This window comes from Sinohyriopsis cumingii, chromosome 5 (genome assembly GCF_028554795.1).
Source record: "Sinohyriopsis cumingii isolate HCF-2022 chromosome 5, ASM2855479v2, whole genome shotgun sequence".
Lineage (NCBI taxonomy): Eukaryota > Metazoa > Mollusca > Bivalvia > Unionida > Unionidae > Sinohyriopsis > Sinohyriopsis cumingii.
In genome coordinates, this window is record NC_142965.1 from 61014194 (window position 1) to 61035945 (window position 21752).

The 21752-nt window shown below is 32.6% G+C and overlaps 1 protein-coding gene and 2 long non-coding RNA genes across 5 annotated transcripts in view; 2 read left to right on the top strand and 1 right to left on the bottom strand.

Moving 5' to 3' along the window:
* The window catches only part of LOC149799271 (uncharacterized), a 277158-nt gene that overhangs the window by 131189 nt on the left and 124217 nt on the right, over positions 1 to 21752 (top strand). The window lies entirely within an intron of this gene.
* Positions 1 to 21752, top strand: part of LOC149799276 (uncharacterized) — a 151857-nt gene that overhangs the window by 9325 nt on the left and 120780 nt on the right. Inside the window, exon 1 of one of the 3 annotated variants that reach the window (XM_089958577.1) lies at positions 8335 to 9287. The exons of 1 other annotated variant lie outside the window; for it this stretch is intronic. In XM_089958577.1, coding sequence (XP_089814703.1) covers positions 9147 to 9287 — 141 coding nt within the window. In that variant the 5' untranslated portion in view covers positions 8335 to 9146. Of the gene's footprint in view, positions 1 to 8334; positions 9288 to 11728; positions 13899 to 21752 lie in introns of those variants that run through there. One more of the 3 variants, XM_089958578.1, reaches the window with a different exon arrangement.
* Positions 11484 to 16375, bottom strand: LOC149799279 (uncharacterized). Its single transcript, XR_016421132.1, has 2 exons — positions 15888 to 16375; positions 11484 to 11695 (listed from the first exon to the last, which is right to left on the bottom strand). It is a non-coding gene; the product is annotated as an uncharacterized LOC149799279 (long non-coding RNA).

Genomic DNA, 21752 nt, shown 5'->3' on the forward strand with positions numbered 1-21752 from the left:
GGAAATTTACTACATGTGTATATTGTGTAATAGCAATTAAAGAAAAAAGTGTCGCTATGTGAATAAAGATTGATCCAGCTTATACAAACGGGCTAGTAGGTAATATCAGGTGCCACAAAATTGGGAGAGAGGGTGACCATCAGTGTGATTTTAAATCTTTTGGAGCAAAAGAAAAATCATTTAATAACCAATCAAAATCGGGAACAGATTGATTACATTTTGCTTGGGTCTAATTTATATCGTTCACAGGAAAATGTGACGGGGAGAGAAAAAGTTCAATGGACAATTTCAGAATTACGAACCTACAAGTGATTAATTTACTAGTCTAAATTCATTCTTTGTGCACTAGTATCTTAAGGTAAATGTAATGTTGGATTATGTGTGCACTAGAAATGTCGTTTAGGAGTTTACGGCTGCCCTTTAAAGTAATGTGTTATTCTTTAGCAGTAATCAGAAATTGTGTTTCACTTTTATTAAACAAGATGGCCGCTATCGCTTAACCGGCTTGAAGCAGCTTTTCCGTTTTTGAGTGCCGTTTTCACGATATTTGTGCTTGTTGCCTCTTTCTCATCTTCGTTATTGTGTTCGTTATGTATTGACTGTTAAATTCGAATGTGTTTCTTCATCTCATTGTTTTGGAAACGAGAATAATTAGACTTTTTCTCAGCTGTCTTGCTCCACTGTTTTTGAACAAACCGCCATCACGTGATACTCGCCTGTCAACCCGTTTATGCTACGATGGACCCTCATTAATTGCTTTAAATGTTCACTCCTTGGCTCTCCACACTACATTGTGCTCTAGACTAAACGAACTGGGACTACATTCATCATTACCTGAATGTAAACAGAAGCGAAAAAAGAAACATTGTTTCAAAGCTGGTAGGCGTAGAACAGGAAGAAGAATTCCAGTTATCTCCCTTATTTCGACACAACCATTTAAAAAAAATTTCACCGTTAATTTAGATAACCTAATTCAAATCCCAATTAATTCTTCAACCTTTATGTCAACTATCCAAGAAATACCTCTACGCATTGCATTATTCAATGCCCAGTCAGTAGGACCACCAGAAAAAGGCACAGAAATAGTTAATTTTATCAACATGGCTAAAAACATCAGGCGATGAGCCCAAGTATGCGGATCTAACACCCACTGGTTACTCCATCAAGTCGTTCCCCCGTAATTCTCGCGGAGGTGGAATTGCTGTCATCACGAAGAACTCCATGATAAAACGTCTGAACTACTACACAACATTCAATTTCGACCACACATCGTTTGAACTAGTCCAAACCACACTCACACTGGAGTAAAGGTCAGTATATTTGTTCTGCCTATATCGCCCTCCTCCTAGTAGAAAAAAACAAGCTGGCTGACTATATGTTTTTGGAGCAGTTTCCGAACCTCCTGGACTATGGAAATTCGATAGGTGGCAACCTGATTGTTCTTGGAGATTTCTAGTTTCACTTTGACTGTCCCGGAAACTCAGATACATCAAAACTCCTAGATTCCATTAATGTTTTCAACCTCAAACAGTCAGTTAACCAACCCACACATAAACATAGTTACATTTTAGACTGGATTCTTCATAGACCTGATCATAACATTGTACGGTCCTCCCTGGTATCCCATGACCTTGCATCAGATCACCTCTGCATTATATGCCATCTAGACGTATCAGTCCCTAACCCTCCACATTTATCTGCTACTAAGAGAAACCTCCGTATGATAAATAGAACCAAATTAATGCACGACATCCAAGCTAACCTAACAATTTGCTTACCTCCTACCGCAGAACAACTCGATAACTATCTGCGTTCATTATTTGACAAACATGCCCCAGCTACCAAGTGCAGAGTATCAATTCAAAAGTGTTCTTCATGGTATAGCAGTGTTAGAGACCAGCTTCGTACTGCTAAAAGAGACTGCCGTAAAGCTGAGAGGCTCTGGCTTTCCACCCGACTCACTATTCATAAGCAAATCTATGAAGTCGTTAAGAAGAACGTCACAAATATAGTCCATGCAGGGAAATCAACTCACTACACTACTAAGATCATGGAAAGTTCCAGCTGCAAAGAGCTCTTTGAGATTACTAACAAGCTAATGTCAAGGAACAAATCAACAGCACCTCCAACTACCTTCTCTCCAGTCGACCTTCCGGACATGTTTGCAAATTTTTTCCGTGACAAAGTACAAACAATTAGAAATAAGCTTGACACAACAATTTCAATTGACTCGTCGTCACCATACAGTTGGATTAAAGAATTTGAGCGGCAACCATTAGCAGCATTTGAACCTGACCCTATGGATTTCGTACGTACAATCGTGCTGAAGAGCGCACCAAAGTCGTGTGAACATGACCCAATTCCAACATCACTGCTGCTTCAGTGCTTAGATCCAGTATTGCCTTCACTAACTGATGTTATTAATACCTCTCTCCCATCATTTTTCAAAACTGCCATTGTAAAGCCTCTGCTGAAGAAACCAACACTAGACCATAACGATTTAAAGAACTACCGCCCAGTTTCTAATCTCCCATTCATTTAAAAAATCTTAGAAAAGGTTGTTCTATCGCCAGCTTGTATATCATCTGAATTCAAACAGTCTTTTTAGCAATGTACAATCTGCATATCGCCCTTGCCACAGTACTGAAACTACTCTTCTCACAGTAGTTTCTGACATTCTCTCTGCATTGGATAGCAGAAAGATTACAGTCTTCACCCTCCTTGATTTGTCTGCAGCATTTGAAACAATAGACCATGATATATTACTTCACCGTCTCCAGCATGTATTTGGCATTCATGATACTGCCTTACTGTGGTTCAAGTCCTACTTGGTCAACAGGACACAAATTGTATCTGCAAATTGAATACACTCCATCCACAGGGGTCTATTCTGGGACCTTTTCTTTTCATTCTGTACACTCAGTCGCTCTCAAGTGTCATAGATCATCATCCAGTGTCTCATCAATTGTATGCTGATGACACGCAAATATACAAATCTAGCCACCCAACTGAAGTTGATGCTACCATCCAAGGTGTAGAGAGATGTATTTCTGATGTGATATCATGGTTGACTTGTAACAAGCTACAGATGTGTGATGATAAAACTGAGGCCATTCTAATCACAACACAAAGACGTTCTCATTCACATCCTTTACCTCAAACAATAAATATCAGCGACGCCAACATTATATTCAGTACGAAACTTAGGTGTTACTCTGGACAGTACTCTCACATTGCAGCAACATATCATGAACATATGTAAAGATGCATATCTTGAGCTGAGACGAATCAGCTCAATTCGCAAATATCTTTCAGCTGATGCCACTAAAACACTTGTGTGTTCATTAGTACTTTCAAGACTGGACTATTGTAACTCAATTCTGTCTCGTTCATCTCAGTATCTACTCCAGAAACTTCAAAAAGTTCAAAACGCAGCTGCTCGGATCATACTTAGAGTACCACGATCAGAGCACACCTCTCCGCTGCTCTGTACCCTACACTGGTTATCCATTCGATCCAGAATCAAACACAAAATTTGTTCTCTGTGCTACATTTCCCTGTCGGACTCTAGTTTAACATACCTATCTGACCTCACCCATGTGTACACACCAGCAAGATACTTACGCTCCTCTTCTGACAATCGTATACTCATTATTCCAAGTCTGAAAACAAAGTCATATGGACAGCGTTCTTTTGCATACCAGAGCCCAGGAACGTGGAATGAATTGCCCACTTAATTTAGACACAAAGACACAGTGATCGCATTCAAGAGGGCACTCAAAACTCACTTATTTCGACAGCAAGAACAAGCTTAAAGAGCTAATAATGTTTCCTACCTGAAATATTCTCAGGATGTTTATTATTATTTTTAAGCAAATGTTTTTCTAATCTCATGTTGCTTTTTTTGTAATAATGTTATTATATTTCTTATCTTATAGGCGTTGTCTAAAGTTGTAAAGTGCTTAGAGCTTCTAAAGATTAGGCGCAATACAAAGTCCTACATATTATTATTTTTATAATTTGCCTAAGATAATATTATGAGAACGTACTTCGTTTATCCTGCTAATATATGAGATTTGTATTAATTTGCATCTTATTTACTTATATATATATATATATATATATATATATATATATATATATATATATATATATATATATATATATATATAGATGTATATATGTATGTATGTATGTATGTGTGTATATATATATATATATATATATATATATATATATATATATATATATATATATATATATATATATATATATATATATATATATATATATATATTACTAGCTAGATTGGTTGGTACATTGTAGAAGTCCATATCTACACATGCATACGGGCATTTACATTCGTTTCTGTTTTCTTTAAGGCTTAAAATTTTTTAACGTATAAACGTAAATAGAAGCTAATTGTTGAATTGCTTTGCGCTGCTTTTACTCGTCAATATATTCAGAAATATTATTTTAATTGATATATCCTTTGTCTTGTTACTCTTTTAAATTGAGATATTGATATAATCTGTGTGCCTGACGTTTTCTCTATTTTCGTATTTAAAGTTAATTTTCTGAAAGTGAACTTACCCATTAGGATAGGAAGAAAGAAATTTTAAACCGGGAAATGATAACGTAAGCCATTGGGACAAAATAAACTAGCTAAAAAATAGTATCTTTTCAAAGGTAGTATTAAATTGACAGAATAACTCAATTATCCATTCTATAACCATTTTCGAAATAAACAAAAATAAATGCCCTATTATATGGTACTCATTATTATATACTTAAAGTAGGATAGTTAATGTGATGCAGTTAGATTTCATTAAAGGATGAAGTTTTAATAAGAATGCAGTGTCTGTTTGATGAAGGTTTCCCTGTCATTGTGATGCCTGCAAAAAATATACGTATTTAGGGGAACATCATTTATTCACGTGGACACATGGACCAAAGCAATGTACTTGCATTGAGTTTCTTGCTTCTTGTTCAATACGGTATTTGTGCTCTTCCAAATTTTAAACATATATCATTGTCAAAATGCTGGATTTTAACATCCAGAGTTTTATTTTTCACAGCAGCTGTTCCTCGGCTTAGTAAATATTTATTTCTCAATGAGTCAGTGTTTTAAAGAAATTCATTCCTAAAACATGGCTCTAACAGTACAATATAATTTGATATATTTAAACGAGTAAATATGTTTATGAATTTGTGTGTAGTTTGGAGGGACAGATTTATTGCTATTTCCTTCTTTTTAATTTCGAATCAAAATGTACTTGAACTAAGGTATCTTAAAACGATTTTTCCTATATTAGTAGTACTTCATATTTACGTCTAAACATAAAACAGAGAAACAATATTGTGGACAGCTTTGTATGGAATTTTCTGTTGCATTTTGTATGCTTAGATCAAGTGACGTCTACTTAATGTTTACATTAGATCTTCTAGTTAAGAGCACGCGTTTATTGATATATTTATTTTTTCTTGCTAGTAATAATGGATAATGTGATTGGTAGGTCCATATGCAATTTCCAATCAAAAGATACCATTGTATGTTAGCAATCATGCTTTAAATGTATCAAAGTAATCATACACGTATATATGAGTGTATGTGCGACAACAACGATATCTTTAATATAATTCATTGCCAAAGCTAGAGAATCCCTTCCCTAATATCCTTAATCTTTCTGTAAATAGGAATATTGTATCTAACCTCCTGTTGTGAACTAACAGCAAAGATGATAAACATCTTGAATTCAAAGTGAAGTGTTTAGTTTCATTTATCCACTTTCAATTAAACTTTGTCAGGGTAAAATAAATAATTTTGTTCGACTCTAGTTTATTTATCGTATATTTATATCGTTTACAAATTAATTATTCTTTTTCATATTCCTGCTCTCCAAATTTAGATTATTGCTCTTACCAAAGGATATTAATTTACAATCAATAATATTACAATTCAATCTATATAGATATCCATATATTATACATGCACACCAGTTCAAGAGTTTCATAAGTCTTAGTATGTTTATTACATAGTGGCTAGCAACCTTGTACAAGCTATTCTTGAAATCACGTGAACTAGACGTGAAAAAGCCTTGAACTGTTAATAGTTGGTAAATCACGTACTGAATGTTTACACGGATAGCGTAATCTGGGATGAATAGCTTTAAAGACTGTGTATGTACACGCATAGTTCACGTGAGCGGGTTTTCCAAAAGAACTAGGTTTTGAGGTCGGTACCTTTTCAGTAAAATGAATGATCAATAAGATCAACAATGGCATGAACAGCATAAACAGGAATAATGAGCAATATGGGTTTTTGTCGACATCATTGGCATAAAATGTTAGGTTTCAAATATTTTTCTCTAAAACACATGGGCACTGATGATTGGTTCATTCGATGTCTTTCTTGCAAATGATTCAGCATTAATGCCAATACGGGGTCTGTGATAGTGTTTGCGCACAATGTTTCATATTAACGTAAATTTCTAGTGAATTTCTTTTTTTGTTGTTCTAAAAATATATATTTTCCAGAAGGTTCTTCAATTACAATACCCTACCATTAAAAGTACATTTCTGATGTAGCATCTTGTCCTCATCACAAACGCCTTTATAATCAAAAATATTACTATTGTCATGAAAATATATAAAAATGGTACACATCGAACTGTATGCATCAATTAGTCATATTTTGAAAACTGTTAATAATATCAAGAAATATTGCTGTCGTATGTCCATGTTGAACTCTTAATGATCAATATACAAACGAGATCTAAAGTGCTATGGATAATTAATGAATTTATCCATTTATTTATATTTAAAACTGTTTATATAATGCAAAAAGTAAAAGCAGATATAATGGTTGATTCTAATCATCTCTAATAAGAATGTTCTTATTTCTGTATCCACAATCTTTAGCATAGAACTGAGTCAATATGCTTTTGTTTTTAGAAATCAGTACAATATTGTAATCACGTTTGCAATAATGGATTCACACAAATCGATGTCATTTCTGCTGGTCTCCTTCTTAATATACATAGGCACAAATAAAAAGAAGTAGAAATGGTTTTCATTTCTAGATGGTAGAAATATCTATGCAACATATAACGAGGTATGTTTGAATTGTTTAAAAACTGAAATAGCTTGTACAATGTACCCCATTTTATAATATTAACTGATGTTTGATTTTCTGATTCAATGATACAACCAAACAGGTAACAATACATTGAATTTATTGCTATTTACTTACTATACCCTATTATATTATACACACTATTATGTACTTAAAGATGGATATTTAATGTGACGCATTTAGATGTGGTAGTAAAGATTGAATTTGTAATATGAATTCAATATCTGTTTGATGAAAGTTTGGTTTTCATTGTGTTACCCGCAAAGATTTACTTATTTAGCGACACAACTTTTTTCATGTGGATCAAAGCACCGTACTTGCAGTAAGTGACATGTATCTAATTAAATACGGTATTTATACTCTTCAAAATGTAGACATATACCATTGTCCAAATAATGACGTTGAATATCCACATATTTTTCACAGTAGCGCGTCCTTCTCTGAAGGAAATTATATTACTGAATAATTCAGCACTTCTTAATGCCATCAGTGATGGTGTAAATATTTCTACGTACATTTTACAACGCCCTCTTACCATTATTTGCAATTATACAAACCTTTGTTCATGAATGAACTTCGCCTGTCTGTCACCAGTTATAAATACATCATAGGTGACCAACCCACAATTTAGTAAGATTCAAGTTATTATATATTATCAACTTCATTCACTAGTTATATGTTGCAGCGATTATACAATTAACCTAAAAAGTGGAAGGGCTTTCTAATTCACGTATTTTAAAATTAATTCATTCTTAAATTAGGGCATTAATATAAGTAATTAATAACAGCCAATTTTCTCTTTGAATAATTTTACCTATACCCTTACGCATTTTTTTCACGCCATGTTTTCTTTTCATTCAAAACTTTTCTGATGTTGGTTTATGAAGATTTTAGGAAGACAGGTGTATTTATTTCCCTCATTTATACATTAATCGTTAACTAAATACACACTTTAATTGAGATTCTTATTATTTAAGCAATACATAGAAAGACTTAATCCTTTGAGGCCGCTACAGTTCCTTGAAAATTCGCGAAATGCCTGTTTATCGAATTGACAACTGAAAAAAGGGTTTACCAGAATAACGTTATCTAATTTGAATTATATATATATATATATATATATATATATATATATATATATATATATATATATATATATATATATATATATATATATATATATATATATATATCCATGTATGTATATATATAATTCAAATTAGATAACGTTATTCTAGTAAACTCTTTTTATTTATATATGTATGTATTGGGTCTATCAGCGAGTTATTCACATGAGTGTTATTCAACAATAAATTAGGTACTGAGACCAGTATTTTTTCAACAGAGCAAAAGCATATTTATTTCATAATTTGTAAAATGATTCATCAATAATCTTGACATGTCCATCTTTTAAGTAATCTGGCTATTTGCCAGCTTTTCAGTCACATAATGTTAGACTGTTATATTTTCCTCTAATCCAGGTAGACGGTAGGCTCAGTAGATATCTCTCTTGAAAATGATTGAACAGTACTACAAACCGGGTGACATGCATCTTATATTCTCCTGATTTATATCATTAGTATTAACGTTTATGGCATTTCCTTTATTTTACCTTCGCAATATATATCTTATTCTCTAGACTTATATCTCAGTAATATGAATTTACATTTCGAAAGCGGCATCTTCACCTCATCATGGCAAGCTTTCCTAAGAATGAATATTAGTGTTGCCACCAGTATGTATACTGAATTCATGTATGAAACTTTAGTCTTCACGCAAAACACTTGCTGATATGAAAAGTTATTTCTGACGCATGGTCATGTTGATAATTGTCAACATAAGTTTGTATTTCATTGCTTGCATTGCTAGACGAAAGCTTTGCAAACATTGGATCCACACGAGATTTGCATAATAAGAGAGGTAGATACAAGCTCAGAAAGAAATCTGTGTTGTAGTTTAAATACTTCAACATAATAGTCAAAATATTTTCTTATAACGTCATAGACGAGAGATGAAGATCGTGTCCTATCAGCGCAATAACTACAGTCATAGTTACAACACTATCCTAGTAACAGTGGGAATATTTGAGTACTCTGATTGCTGGATATTATCAGGGGGAACATTACTTTATTTGCTTATTTCTGCAATTCAGGTAATTTTTAATTTTTACGTGTATTTGAATTAGTCATGTATACATATAATTTTAATACTTAATGGAAACAATTGTCATCAAAGAACATTGAATGATATTTTCAAGTTCCATTCAATCTATTCTAGTTTGCATATTTAAAACTTCTAAAGAAAATATTGGCCACATTTCTCGAACTGAAGCAAGTATTTATCGTGTTCAATCAATTAATATTATTTACACAAATAAATCTGCACATAACGTAGGCAAACTTTCGAATCCGAGTACCAGATTACAGAGCAATGGAAAACCGTTACGCTTCGAAATGTCTTGCTACAAGTGATATGCAACGAGTGGTACGTTTCGTGTAGGAATTCCTTTGTTTGACTAAGGGACTAATTGCGTCGATTATATTAGATAGAAGATCATATGATTTGTTAGGACACACAAAAACATTTAACTTAGATCATCTTAACAATTATTGAAGTACATATTCAAATGTACTGACACTTTTTTCAGCACAGTTTAAGACAATAACAAATTCTTTCCTCAAACAAGATACGCAATGACCGTTGTTTTTCCGCGTGGTTGGAAAAAATGTTAGTAATGGCAAAACTGGAAAAATATTTAAACCCCTGCTGTGCCTAGCTACTTTGAATCTGATTTGACATGAAACCATAAAACGTTTTGCAAATGTAGCTCATGTTTCAAAGATACTGACTCCACTAAGTGTTCAACGGATGGGGTCCATAGCTGATAATATTAACGCATCTGCATTTATGATGCGGCTTTCGTCAGAAATGGTACTTCTTTTATTTAAATGAAATATTGACTGCTGATCAATTTGTAAATACAATTTTTTCTCTTTTCTGTCAATATTAGTAACCCATGCAAACAAGTTAAACTATGGAGGTTTGATTTGATAGATTCCAACCAGTGCATTTCAATTTGTGTGGTGTTTGGAGTGACTGTTTTATTGATTTTGTCTCCATTTGTAATTAAACTGACGTGTCTTTATAATGTTTTACCTATATTATTGGTACTTTCACATTGACGTCTAAATATACAACATAGAAATATTATTGTTCAGAGTTTTGCGCGTATTTGTCTGTTTTAGATTATATCCTTAGAAGAAGTGACATCTACATAACTTTTAAATTAAATTCTCTAACTAAGAGCAGCCGTTTATATATATCTATCTGTTTATCTATCTACTATCTGTCTCTCTATCTATCTACACACACACACACACACACACACACATATATATATATATATATATATATATATATATATATATATATATATATATATATATATATATATATATATATATATATATATATATATTTATATATATATTTTTTGTTTTGCTGGTTACGATATTAGTTAATGGATAATGTGGATGGTTGGTACATATACAAATTCTGATTACATGGTACCATTGTATGCTACCAAACAAGTATTAAATGCATTCCTACACGTTTATATTTGTGCATGTACGACAACAACGGTATCTTTGATATAAAATAATTCATTACTAAACTTAGAGAAGCCCCTTCACTAGTGTCCATAATATTTCTATAAATAAGAACATTGCATCTAATTTACTGTTTTCGACTAAAAGAAAACGTGAGAAACCGTTATACAACATCATCTGAATTCGAAGAGAAAAGTATAGTGTCATTTAGCCCTTTAAGTCAGTTATTTTCAGGATAAAACAAAGAATGTGTGTTTGACTCTTTTTCTTAATAATCCTCTCCGTATTAAAACTTTAGCTGTAAGAAAATGTCTCTGTGCTCGGATTCACATTTACTAAATTTGCAATTCAATTTAAATAGATATCCATATCCTAAATTATATATGCACGCCAACCACAAAGGTTTCAATGCCTTAGTAGGCTTATTACATCGTGGCTGGCGATAGTTTATAGGAGTTTCTTGAAATCATGCGAGTTAACCGTGAAATAGCCTTGATCGTTTTAATAGGTGTGACATCGCGTACTAAATGTTTACCAGAATAACATGATCTTAGAAATTTTTTTTTAACAGTTTGTGTATGTACACGTATCTTTCACGTGAGTGGTTTTTCCTAAAGATCTAGGTTTTGAGGTCAGTACTTTTTCAGTAAAATGACAAATTAATAATGTCAGCAACGGCATGCGAGGCACACATAGGTAGAATCGATCGCCGTGTCAGTATTAGATATTATTATGTCATCTGCCAACATGATATTGTATTTTATTTGTCACAACCGGCACAAAATTCACATCTTCAAGAAACAAATTCTTTTTGCAAATCCTCTTCCCCATACCACTATTGTTTTCGATAATCAATAAGTGGAAGGCTTCTAGCAGCAGTACAATGAACTGGTGATCACGCTGCCTAGTAAATGAGTGTCTCTATATGTTCGCTCGGTCATTCTGCAATCAACTGAAAGTCGAAATAAAAGAGGAAAAATGAGTTAGACTATTGAGACAGACCCATCAAAATATAAAATATTTTCTGGCTGCAGACAGTTAAAGTCACTTAGAACTACGTTAACATATAAACAAAATAAACAAGTAATAAGTATGTACTGTTTCTAAACGAAACACTTCAGACCTGTTTATTGTGTTCGCATTTTTATTTTAACATAGGGTAGCGTTCTTTTTGGGAATGCGGAGCAATAATCTATCATATCGATCAAACTATCATTTTCATCACTCAGTTATTAGGAAACTGTGCGCGCTCATGTTATTCGACCTTTTTGTAGATGATTTGCAGACGAGTTTACAAGAAACACAATTTATCATGACACTAATGAGTTATGTTCATACATTACAGACAAGAGTATATATCGTAAGCTTGTAGAACGAAATTTTTCTAGAATGATAACGTGTCCTGTCATGTTTTAATATTGACCAAGACTGGCATGTCCTTTCGTCATGACAAATATATCGTAATGATTATTTTGATGACAATTATAAGGTACCCACTTTATTCAATGAGCCATGTAAAATGAAAAGCGACATCGTCTAACATGTCATGTTTATAACCAGCTTTACTACGAAATAAATCATTAGAGGACACGTAACCACCTCTAATAATATACTTGATACATAAAATGGAAAATAAAATAAAAGCCATATTATGTTTTACAGTTCGACAATTAGACACCGATCTAGGTAATCGCACTGTAAATAAAATTATATTAGCTAAGTATGAATAAGCGCATTTAGGGTACTATAAAATAAATTCTCCAAATAAAAATTTAACATAAGGATTCAGGATATTAAAATATTAATTTATTTGACTAATGCATAATTAATATGTAGTTGTTTCCTTGCATCAATGAAGGACATGTTATTTGTAAAAGAATGGGTGTGTGATTAGGAGTTTTAACATAGCATTAACACATTTTCAGTCATCTCTACGATGTATGCAGTGTGTTAGTTGATAGTGATGTCTAGCAATAGGGCATCGTACAGCAGACATGTAGCATGATGTCCCACCCAGTCACATTATACTGACACCAGGTCGACCAGTCCAAACACTAACCTCTTAATGCTGAGCGCCTAGAGAGGCAGCTGTTAGTACCATTTTTTGCAAGCCTTTGGTATGACTCAGCCGTGGATCGAACCCACGACCTCTCGCTTCTGATGTGGACGCTCTAACCACAAGGTCCCATGAGTGTTTTTTTAAAAATAAAACAGCGCGAAATCTATGTTTTATTTAAAAGAATGTTAGCTTAAATGTTTGCTGCTTCTTCCAATTAAAAATCAATCTTACATTCTAATAATAATCTCCTTCTATGTAAAGCATGGGACACGAATCAGAATAGTTAAGTATACATTTCATATTACTGGCGTGTTTACACAAAGTATGACGTTATCATTCCGCTGTTAAGCTATTAATCTGCTTTAATTTACTGATAACGATTTACAAATCTTATAAAGAATGCTAATGCATACGCGCAGACGGGCAGGCAGAAATGGAGTAATGATTTCTTCTCTGAGCCATGATCAATAACTGTTTATGTATAATGTTATTACATAATTTTGTAGAAAATTAAGAAACAATAAATTATGTTAAATCGTAAACCTGGTGTATTTCCCTGTACATATATGTCCCATCAATTGAAATCTTGAATAGTTGCTCCAGATTTTCTACTAACCTGTACTGAAAATGAAAGAAATATTTCGCCCTTCGAAGGTTAAAATAAATTACAATGACACAGGATAGAACGATATGTTAAGAACTTAGTACCACCACTACGATACAATATGCCAGATTGTAGTTTTGCTTTGCAGGTCATTCATCCTTTAGACATGTACATTATTAGCTTTTCTATCAAGAAGATTTATCGGTAGATAAAAATGTGATACATTTAGTCAATAAACAGATAAACAGTAATGGATATTGATTGACTGATTACTTCATTTACGGATGGGTACAACATAAATTGGATGAATAAAGATCACGTTGGTGCTGTGTACAAATCATACCTATATCAATCGTGTGAAGTACACTTCGGGACTAATTTCATAACCTTCTAATTGCATCTTGTCGATACACCCTCAAAAAGACGAAGAAGTGAAAAATGAAAAGATGTTATGCAGGCAGTGCTATATTTGACTTAAATGGTATATCCGTGGTATGTATTGCCCTACTCTGATATGTTTACAATGTAATGGCTGGTAGATATGTACTGTACTGTGTAGTAGAATACGTTTTTAGAAGTCGTCTCAATGACCCAACATGTATATGTAAGTAGGTAGATCAATGTAGTGAGCGAACAAATGAAAGTTTTCACCAGAATAGCACTTGCGTTGCATTTTTTGGGGCGCATTATTAGCCACGCACTATTTTCCTTTCCCTCAGCGCAGTCTATCAGAGATATTGATGGAGATCAGTTGAAATGTTTAGTATGTATGTTGTAGAATATAATCGTTGACAAGAAATATATAGTCTATGCTATGGTAGGGGTAGTAGGTTCTTCATAACTACGAATGAAATTATTTATGTTATTTGCGTGAAGTTTATATTGCTTCCACTGTAGTGCTTGTTTGTATTTGTAAATGAATCTTTGTGTTGTATGTTGTACATTTAATTGTTACCTACCCTGTTACCTACAATATCGATACGGTCGTGTTGTTGAGGCCTCTACAGCCAGGATTATATTTATATAGGTTTGTGTCGTTTCTGTTAAATCCGGTATTTATGACCGCACTAAATAACATTTTGAAAGTAAGAAACAATAATAGTCTACCGGAACTAGAATCGTCTTTTGCAATGTTTGAAGTGAGTCACATTTTGCCAAAATCAGAGCAATATCCTTCTAAGATATTTTCCTCACGTTTCTACTCCATGCATAAAGATATTTATATACGCTTGTTTCACATTCGGTTTCCATTCATATAACTTAACCGATTCGCAAATCAACAACCCCTTTACTTGGTAAATGATAAAGGAAGTTGTCTTAATTATTAAGAATTCTAAACCGTCGCTTAAATGTTTACTTTAAATTGTTCAGAGCTCTTTAGTTCGCCTTGTGTACGGGTGTATGTGGGAAATATATAAACAATTTATTTCTAACGTAGACTGCAAATGTTGTTAAAAACAATTGTAAATATGTGTACATCGTTATTCATACACAAACTGCAATGAATAATTATATGACAATTTATTTAGAAGGATATACAATAATATAAAATCGTTGAATATGAATTCGAAAAGATCTTTATATCACATATATATGTGTGTCTCAATTAAATTATATTTACCATCATTACAAAAATACGTTAGAGAAATATTAGGATAATAAATAAAGAATAATGTTTGATCGACACATTTTCCAATGAACATCATTTTTAGTCCCTCTAGACGAGATACGAAGGCATCGAATAGAATATATAGTAATTGTAAATTATATTTTGAGTTTAGAAACTGTATCAATTTAAATGTACGTAAATATATAGAAACATATCGAATCAGTTGAAACTTGGCACTATGTAAGTTCTAAATAGCTTTTGTTATATACACGTTTTTATCCAAGTGCGGAATGTTGTATATAGCACAACTAAATATGAAAATATTTGTAGTTATGATCTCCTTTTGATGCTTATTACTCAAGTTTAAATTAGATTTTAACCAATTATATTTTGCATCCAAAAGCATGACTGTATCTTTTTTAATGGGTATTCTCAACTATGAACCGTAGGTTGATAACGCAAAACCTGCCATCTACTTCATAGGCTTACATAACATCTATTCCCATGTATAAGAAATGTTGCCGGTTATTGAAACTAGTATTTATATTTTCAAACCTTATGCGACACATTATACCTAAAATGTCAGAATTAAAATATTTTTCATAAATATTGCTAACAATTGCTTTAGCTCGAACTCAGTTGAATTGGGAACAAAATTTATAAAGAAACTTGATGTAAAATGGAGAATCGATGTCGATGCACGAGAAAATCTGCAAATACATTGAACATCTTTTCCCAAACTGTAATTAAATACTAGGTATTTTATGCCATTATTAACATTGTTTATATTATTTTGCTAACATTTGGAAATAAGTTTTGCAAAAAAAAGATGTCAAGTACAACACCAAACAGCTTCCAGCGACACTTCTTACCTTTAAGGTAATTTCTATTTCATCTTCTATTCTTTTGCACAATAGCAATGTTTCTCCAGTCGAATTGTTCCATTTGGTAATAATGCCTGAGAATATTCACATGCATCAGACATGTGCATTTCGATAATGTCTCCAAATCCTTCTGGACTCAGATCTTTGCACCCGTATAACAGGTGTTTTGCATCTTCATACTCCCCGCAGTAGCATCGTCTAATAAGAACACTGACCGCCTCACTTTCACCACACATATACATTCTATTATTTGCAATGGGACCATGAATATACCATATCATCTTTATATAGCTGCAGGTACGTGATGAATGGTGCTCCATTCGTTCACTTCTACTACTTAGGTTGTGCCAGGGATCCATAGGATCATTGAGCCTGCTCTGAGAATTTCCCATATATTATTAATTTAAAACAATTACGAAAAATTGATAACCTTTGCGTTTGATGCTATTTAATAGCTACAAAGTGTATATTCAGCAGTATACCTTCATGGAAAAGCTGACCAAAACCAGTGGTATAGATATTAGACCCACATCAGAGGAAACAAAATGCTAAAAATAGATTCAAAACATATGCAGTAGAATTGATTGGTACACGACATTAAGCACAAACACTAGATCGACCAGTAAAATTGGTCCTGCGCACGCATACGACCCACAAATATTGCCAATGATGACTCAGCATTACTACAAATTTTGTAATGTTGAACATGTAAAGAATAGTATCATGACTTCATCGGAGAATCGATGTTATTTTGATACAAATCATCTAATTAAATGCGATATATCATGAAAGTGACACTTTCTACAATGTAACAGGTAGTTCTAAAGTAAACATATTCGATATGGAAAAAGGCATTAGCAACCTTGCAATGCAATAGTGTGAACATATGCATGATATTATTGCTTAAAAAGTACTATACCTTTTTATGAATTGTTTGATATGAAATCTAAATTATTGATTAATTCTAACGTAAAGTCCATTTAGAGTAAGTTAATGACTATACAAAAAGATAGATACTTAGATATTTACATAGCATTTGCATACAAGACGCGTATTTTGACATAGCTTACATATTCATTATGGACAGAATAAATATATTTATTGATTGACTGATTCACATGCTTATGCCCTGTTACATGCTTTGTCTTTGTTGGAGGGACCCTAGCTATATCCTTGATCATACAGTGTACATCTTCTAAAGCTACCAAAATTTGAATCAAAATAGTTAAACATGGAAAACTGCAAATCACATTATGTGTGACAATACATTTATTCAGCGGAAATAATACTTTTTCGTGGCCTTTGCAAATTTTACTTGAGGTATTTAGTTTCCCACAAAATTTTCATTTTTTTTTTCTCGATTTAGGTTTTTTGACTAACCAGTAAAATGGTACTTTTCCGATAGATATGCGATAGCCCTTGGCCTCAGTGTGCTAATATTTCAGACCTAGAGCGTAATGGTCATACTCTTAATCATTTTAAGTTACGAATATTTCTCCGTAATAATTGTTTCAAAGATCAGAATAGTATTGTCAATTACCTTGTCACTCATCTATGCTGCTGACACTGCAAATATCATTTCTATTCGTTTGCTTATATGACAGTTTCATTCATGACTCATTGAACTCGACCAAGTCGTTGACTGTGACATCTATATATTCAAGTGAACGAAACAGGTTCTTTAGTTTATGCACACACAAATCAAATCAACCAAACCCTAAAGCTTCCACTACATTTGTGAACATGGCTTGATTTCAAAGTAGTTCATATGCAGTGTATTGTTGTATACCGTGCAAAACATTTTCATAAACATTCCAAATATATGCGAATTAATGAAAAGCTTGAATGCGGAATAATTTTCTCCAGGAAACATCAAACTTTATCTAGCCTCTCCTACGATGAACTGACATCTTATATTGAAAGGTTGGCTGATTTATATCCATTCCTTAGGGCCCGAGAAGAAGAAGGACGTACGTAACATTTGTCTGAGGCTTAGAACTCCTAGTCTGAACTGAACTTAAAATATGCTAATTGTTTTGGTATATGACAGTTTGTATAGTATGATGAAAAAAACCGATAATATTTCAATTATATATCAAATACTATTTTAAATCAAATACCTACCATAAAGTCAGTTGTTAGGTTCTTATATATAATAAAGAAATGATCTGCATTCTTCAATTGATAATAATAATAATAATAATAATAATAATAATAATAATAATAATAATAATAATAATCAAAACAACAACAAAAAATTAAGCTTACCAGTAACAAAAAATTAAAAAGGTATAATGTTTCACTCGAAATATTCTTAGACTTGGATTTTGCCTGAAAATAAGAGAGACATATGTCATTTATAAGGGGTGAAACGATTGACCTAAGGACGAATTGACAGGTAAATGCGGTTACTATTTATTAACTATTCACAATACCTCATTGTCCAGTGGAAGGGCTTTGTATCCATAATATTGTGCACAATATACAAGCTCTAAAATTGTAAACAGGAATATTTGTTTAAGTCACTGGTAGATTTGGTGAGTTTGGATTAATATTTTCGATATAAAATGCATTCACTGTTAAAAACATGATGCATAAGATTACGAGTCAGAGGCTTAAAAGCTCGTGTTTAATTTCAAAGTAGGATGTGATGACGTTTCGTAAGACTCTTCCCCCAGTGATAATGAGAACAATCGTCAACAATATAGCAATAGTGTGGGTACTACGATCTCATCCTCTTCTTTCCTGCATATATTAGCACTCCTTCCTCAATTAAATGCTAAATGGTTTTATTGCGATATTCAAATATTTTTCATTAACCAAAAATGAAGAAAGTTGTAAAGAAATGATGGGGTCAAATTTATTTATGCTGTATGCTGTTCACCTGTAATTTTAAGATACAGCCTTAATCTCTTTAATATCATATATTTAGTCTAAAAAGGACATCAATGAGGAAATATATACATACGTCTATACATTCATACTCATACATACATGGGGGCCCCGAGTGGCCGAGTGGTCTAAAGCGCTCTCCGTTACGGATCACTGCCATCTCACCTCTGTCTGCAAGGGTTCGAGTCTCGGATTTGGCCAATGTGGGTATGTGAGAAAGCTTGCCAGTAGCTTCTCGTGGGTCTGTGTTTGTTTCCGTGGTTTTCCCGTGTTATTCCTCCACCATTAATACTGACCGCCATGTATAGCCTATCTTGTGCTGTAAAACGGCGTTAAACCCTACAACAACAACAACAAACATACATACATACATGCATACATACATACGTACTTACATACATTCATTCATACATACATACATACATACATACATACATACATACGTAATTACATACATTCATTCATACATACATACATACATACATACATACATACATACATACATACATACATACATACATACATACATACATACATACATACATACATAAAGAGCAAGGACAGTTTGATATCAGGTTAATGGATTGTTAAATGCAGGAAAAATCAGGAAAAATCAGCTCATGTGTTATATCATGCTCTAAGAACTAGAATAAACTTCTTCATCTGATTTATTCTGGGCAACATTATGTGTTTTGAATTTCTTTGTTGTCGGCTTATCACACTAATACTTATATTACGTTTTGATAATGAAAGTATAATGTTGTTTTCTTGTTTCATTCACTAGGATCATATTATTATATGACTGCGTTTAAATAAAATAACATTAATACGTAGTACACTAATATAGTGTGCATACAATACTTTGCACATGTTGATTTCGGTTTCTACTTGCAATTACTGTTTTTAAATAAGAACGCAATTCAAGATCAATAATCATATACTTAGTGTTTTAGGGCGCATATGTTTAATATAGTACAATAATTTCCAATCGATATGACATGACGCATATGTACACCCTCAGTGTAATCAATGTTTCATTTTTTATGCATATATATATATATATATATATATATATATATATATATATATATATATATATATATATATATATATATATATATATATATATATATATATATATATATATGTATATATGCCTGTCATTGAGAAAGATATTACTGCTAAAGTATTGTATTCAAAATTGCGAAGTCTTATCGGGCTCGTCGATATCGCAGAAAAACAGATCTTGCAAGTTAAAGAGATTCAGTCATAAAGTGTAGGTTTTTCAAGCTCATTATTAAAAACTTTATGTTTCCATTTTGAAGTGGTTTAGTACAAACACAAATATTTAAGTGAAATATATGGTATATCTCTAGATAAAACAGATTCTGAATAACGAAGTTATTTCATTACGACTTGATGGTCTTACACAGAATAACATAAAAAGCAAAATCAACCAGTTTAGTAAAAGAGAAGAAATAATTTATTTTCCGATAATAGAAAGTGAAAATTGGAAAGCAGCATACAGTATGCCCTGCCGATGAATTCAAATCTTGAATGTGCTGATGTACCAATATTCTTATAAAGTTTGGTATAGGAACAGTCTTTATATATCAGAATGATATAATATATAATTTCTTTCAATGAAATCACAATGATACCGAAGGAATGTTGCACTACGAATCGCCCAACAACACTTTGCAATCCCAATTTACAATTTTAATAAATAATTCCTCTCAAGTCATATATGTACCATGCTAATATTGACTCGTAAAAGACTGATGTTAAGAAGCAAGTAAATAATTTTGTAGATAACAAGTCTTACATAAAAACTAAGACACAATAATATGGCAATGATGTAGATCATTTCCCGATTCATTTCGTACACACTTGTTCTTTCTATAACATTCAGGTCAAATAGCCATGTAAGGTTGTTTACAAATATTATCTTAAAGTTCAATCCTCAATCTTGGACAAGCGTTCGCTATGTAATAATAATCAGTCCGTATTTTGGAAGTCTTCGTGGAACTAGACAGTTATTGTTGAGAAAACGATTATGACTAATAATATAATACAGGTAATGTATAGTGAAAATGAAAACAGTTTCAGCAACGAAATAGTTTTGTATACTTCATATAATTAAACTAGTGCAAACAATCAAAACATGCAGATAAAATTGTGTTTTATCATGTTACTACTCGTGCTCAATAATACTATATATCTCTCACACATACTCATACCTTAACATAATATTTTTTTTTGAATCCATTTCACAGTCGAAGATAAACTTTCATTTTTCTGTTCATTTTTATATCTTTCTCGCTTTGTGCCGCTTCTTTCTAAAGGGTTCTTGGGTAAGATGCCCTTCAAATATTAAATTTCAAAGTCAAAACAGGATCAAATAATATTTAGAAAGTGCATGTATTAATAATTATTTACCTTATTTATGCTCGTTTCCTTAATTATCATCTAATCTCTTCCGCAGTAACAATTTTGCTCCAAACGTGTATGTCCATCTGATAATAGTACGCGAGAATATCCGCATCCTTTATATATGTGCATTTCAATTTTGTCGCCAAACTCTGCCGGGTAAAAATCTTTGGATAAGTCTTGCAGTGGGGTACCATCATTATAAGAACCACATGCGCAATGTCTTATGAGAACATACACACCCTGGCTAGGAAGACACCAATAATATCTTCCATTCGCATACTCGCCATGAATATAAAATTTTCTTCTGATAAAGTGACACGCAATTGATTGATGGTATTCTGTTCTTTTATCTATTGCTTTTCTGCTTTGTTTGTTGCACCAGTGATCATTTGGATCATTAAGCCGACTTAGTGTAGCTCCCATATTGTATTCATAAAATAAAGTCAGACATATGACTTATTTATATCAGTGCAATGTATTTATGGTGCAAACATGTGTAATAACAAGGGATGAACTCTGGTCCTGTCC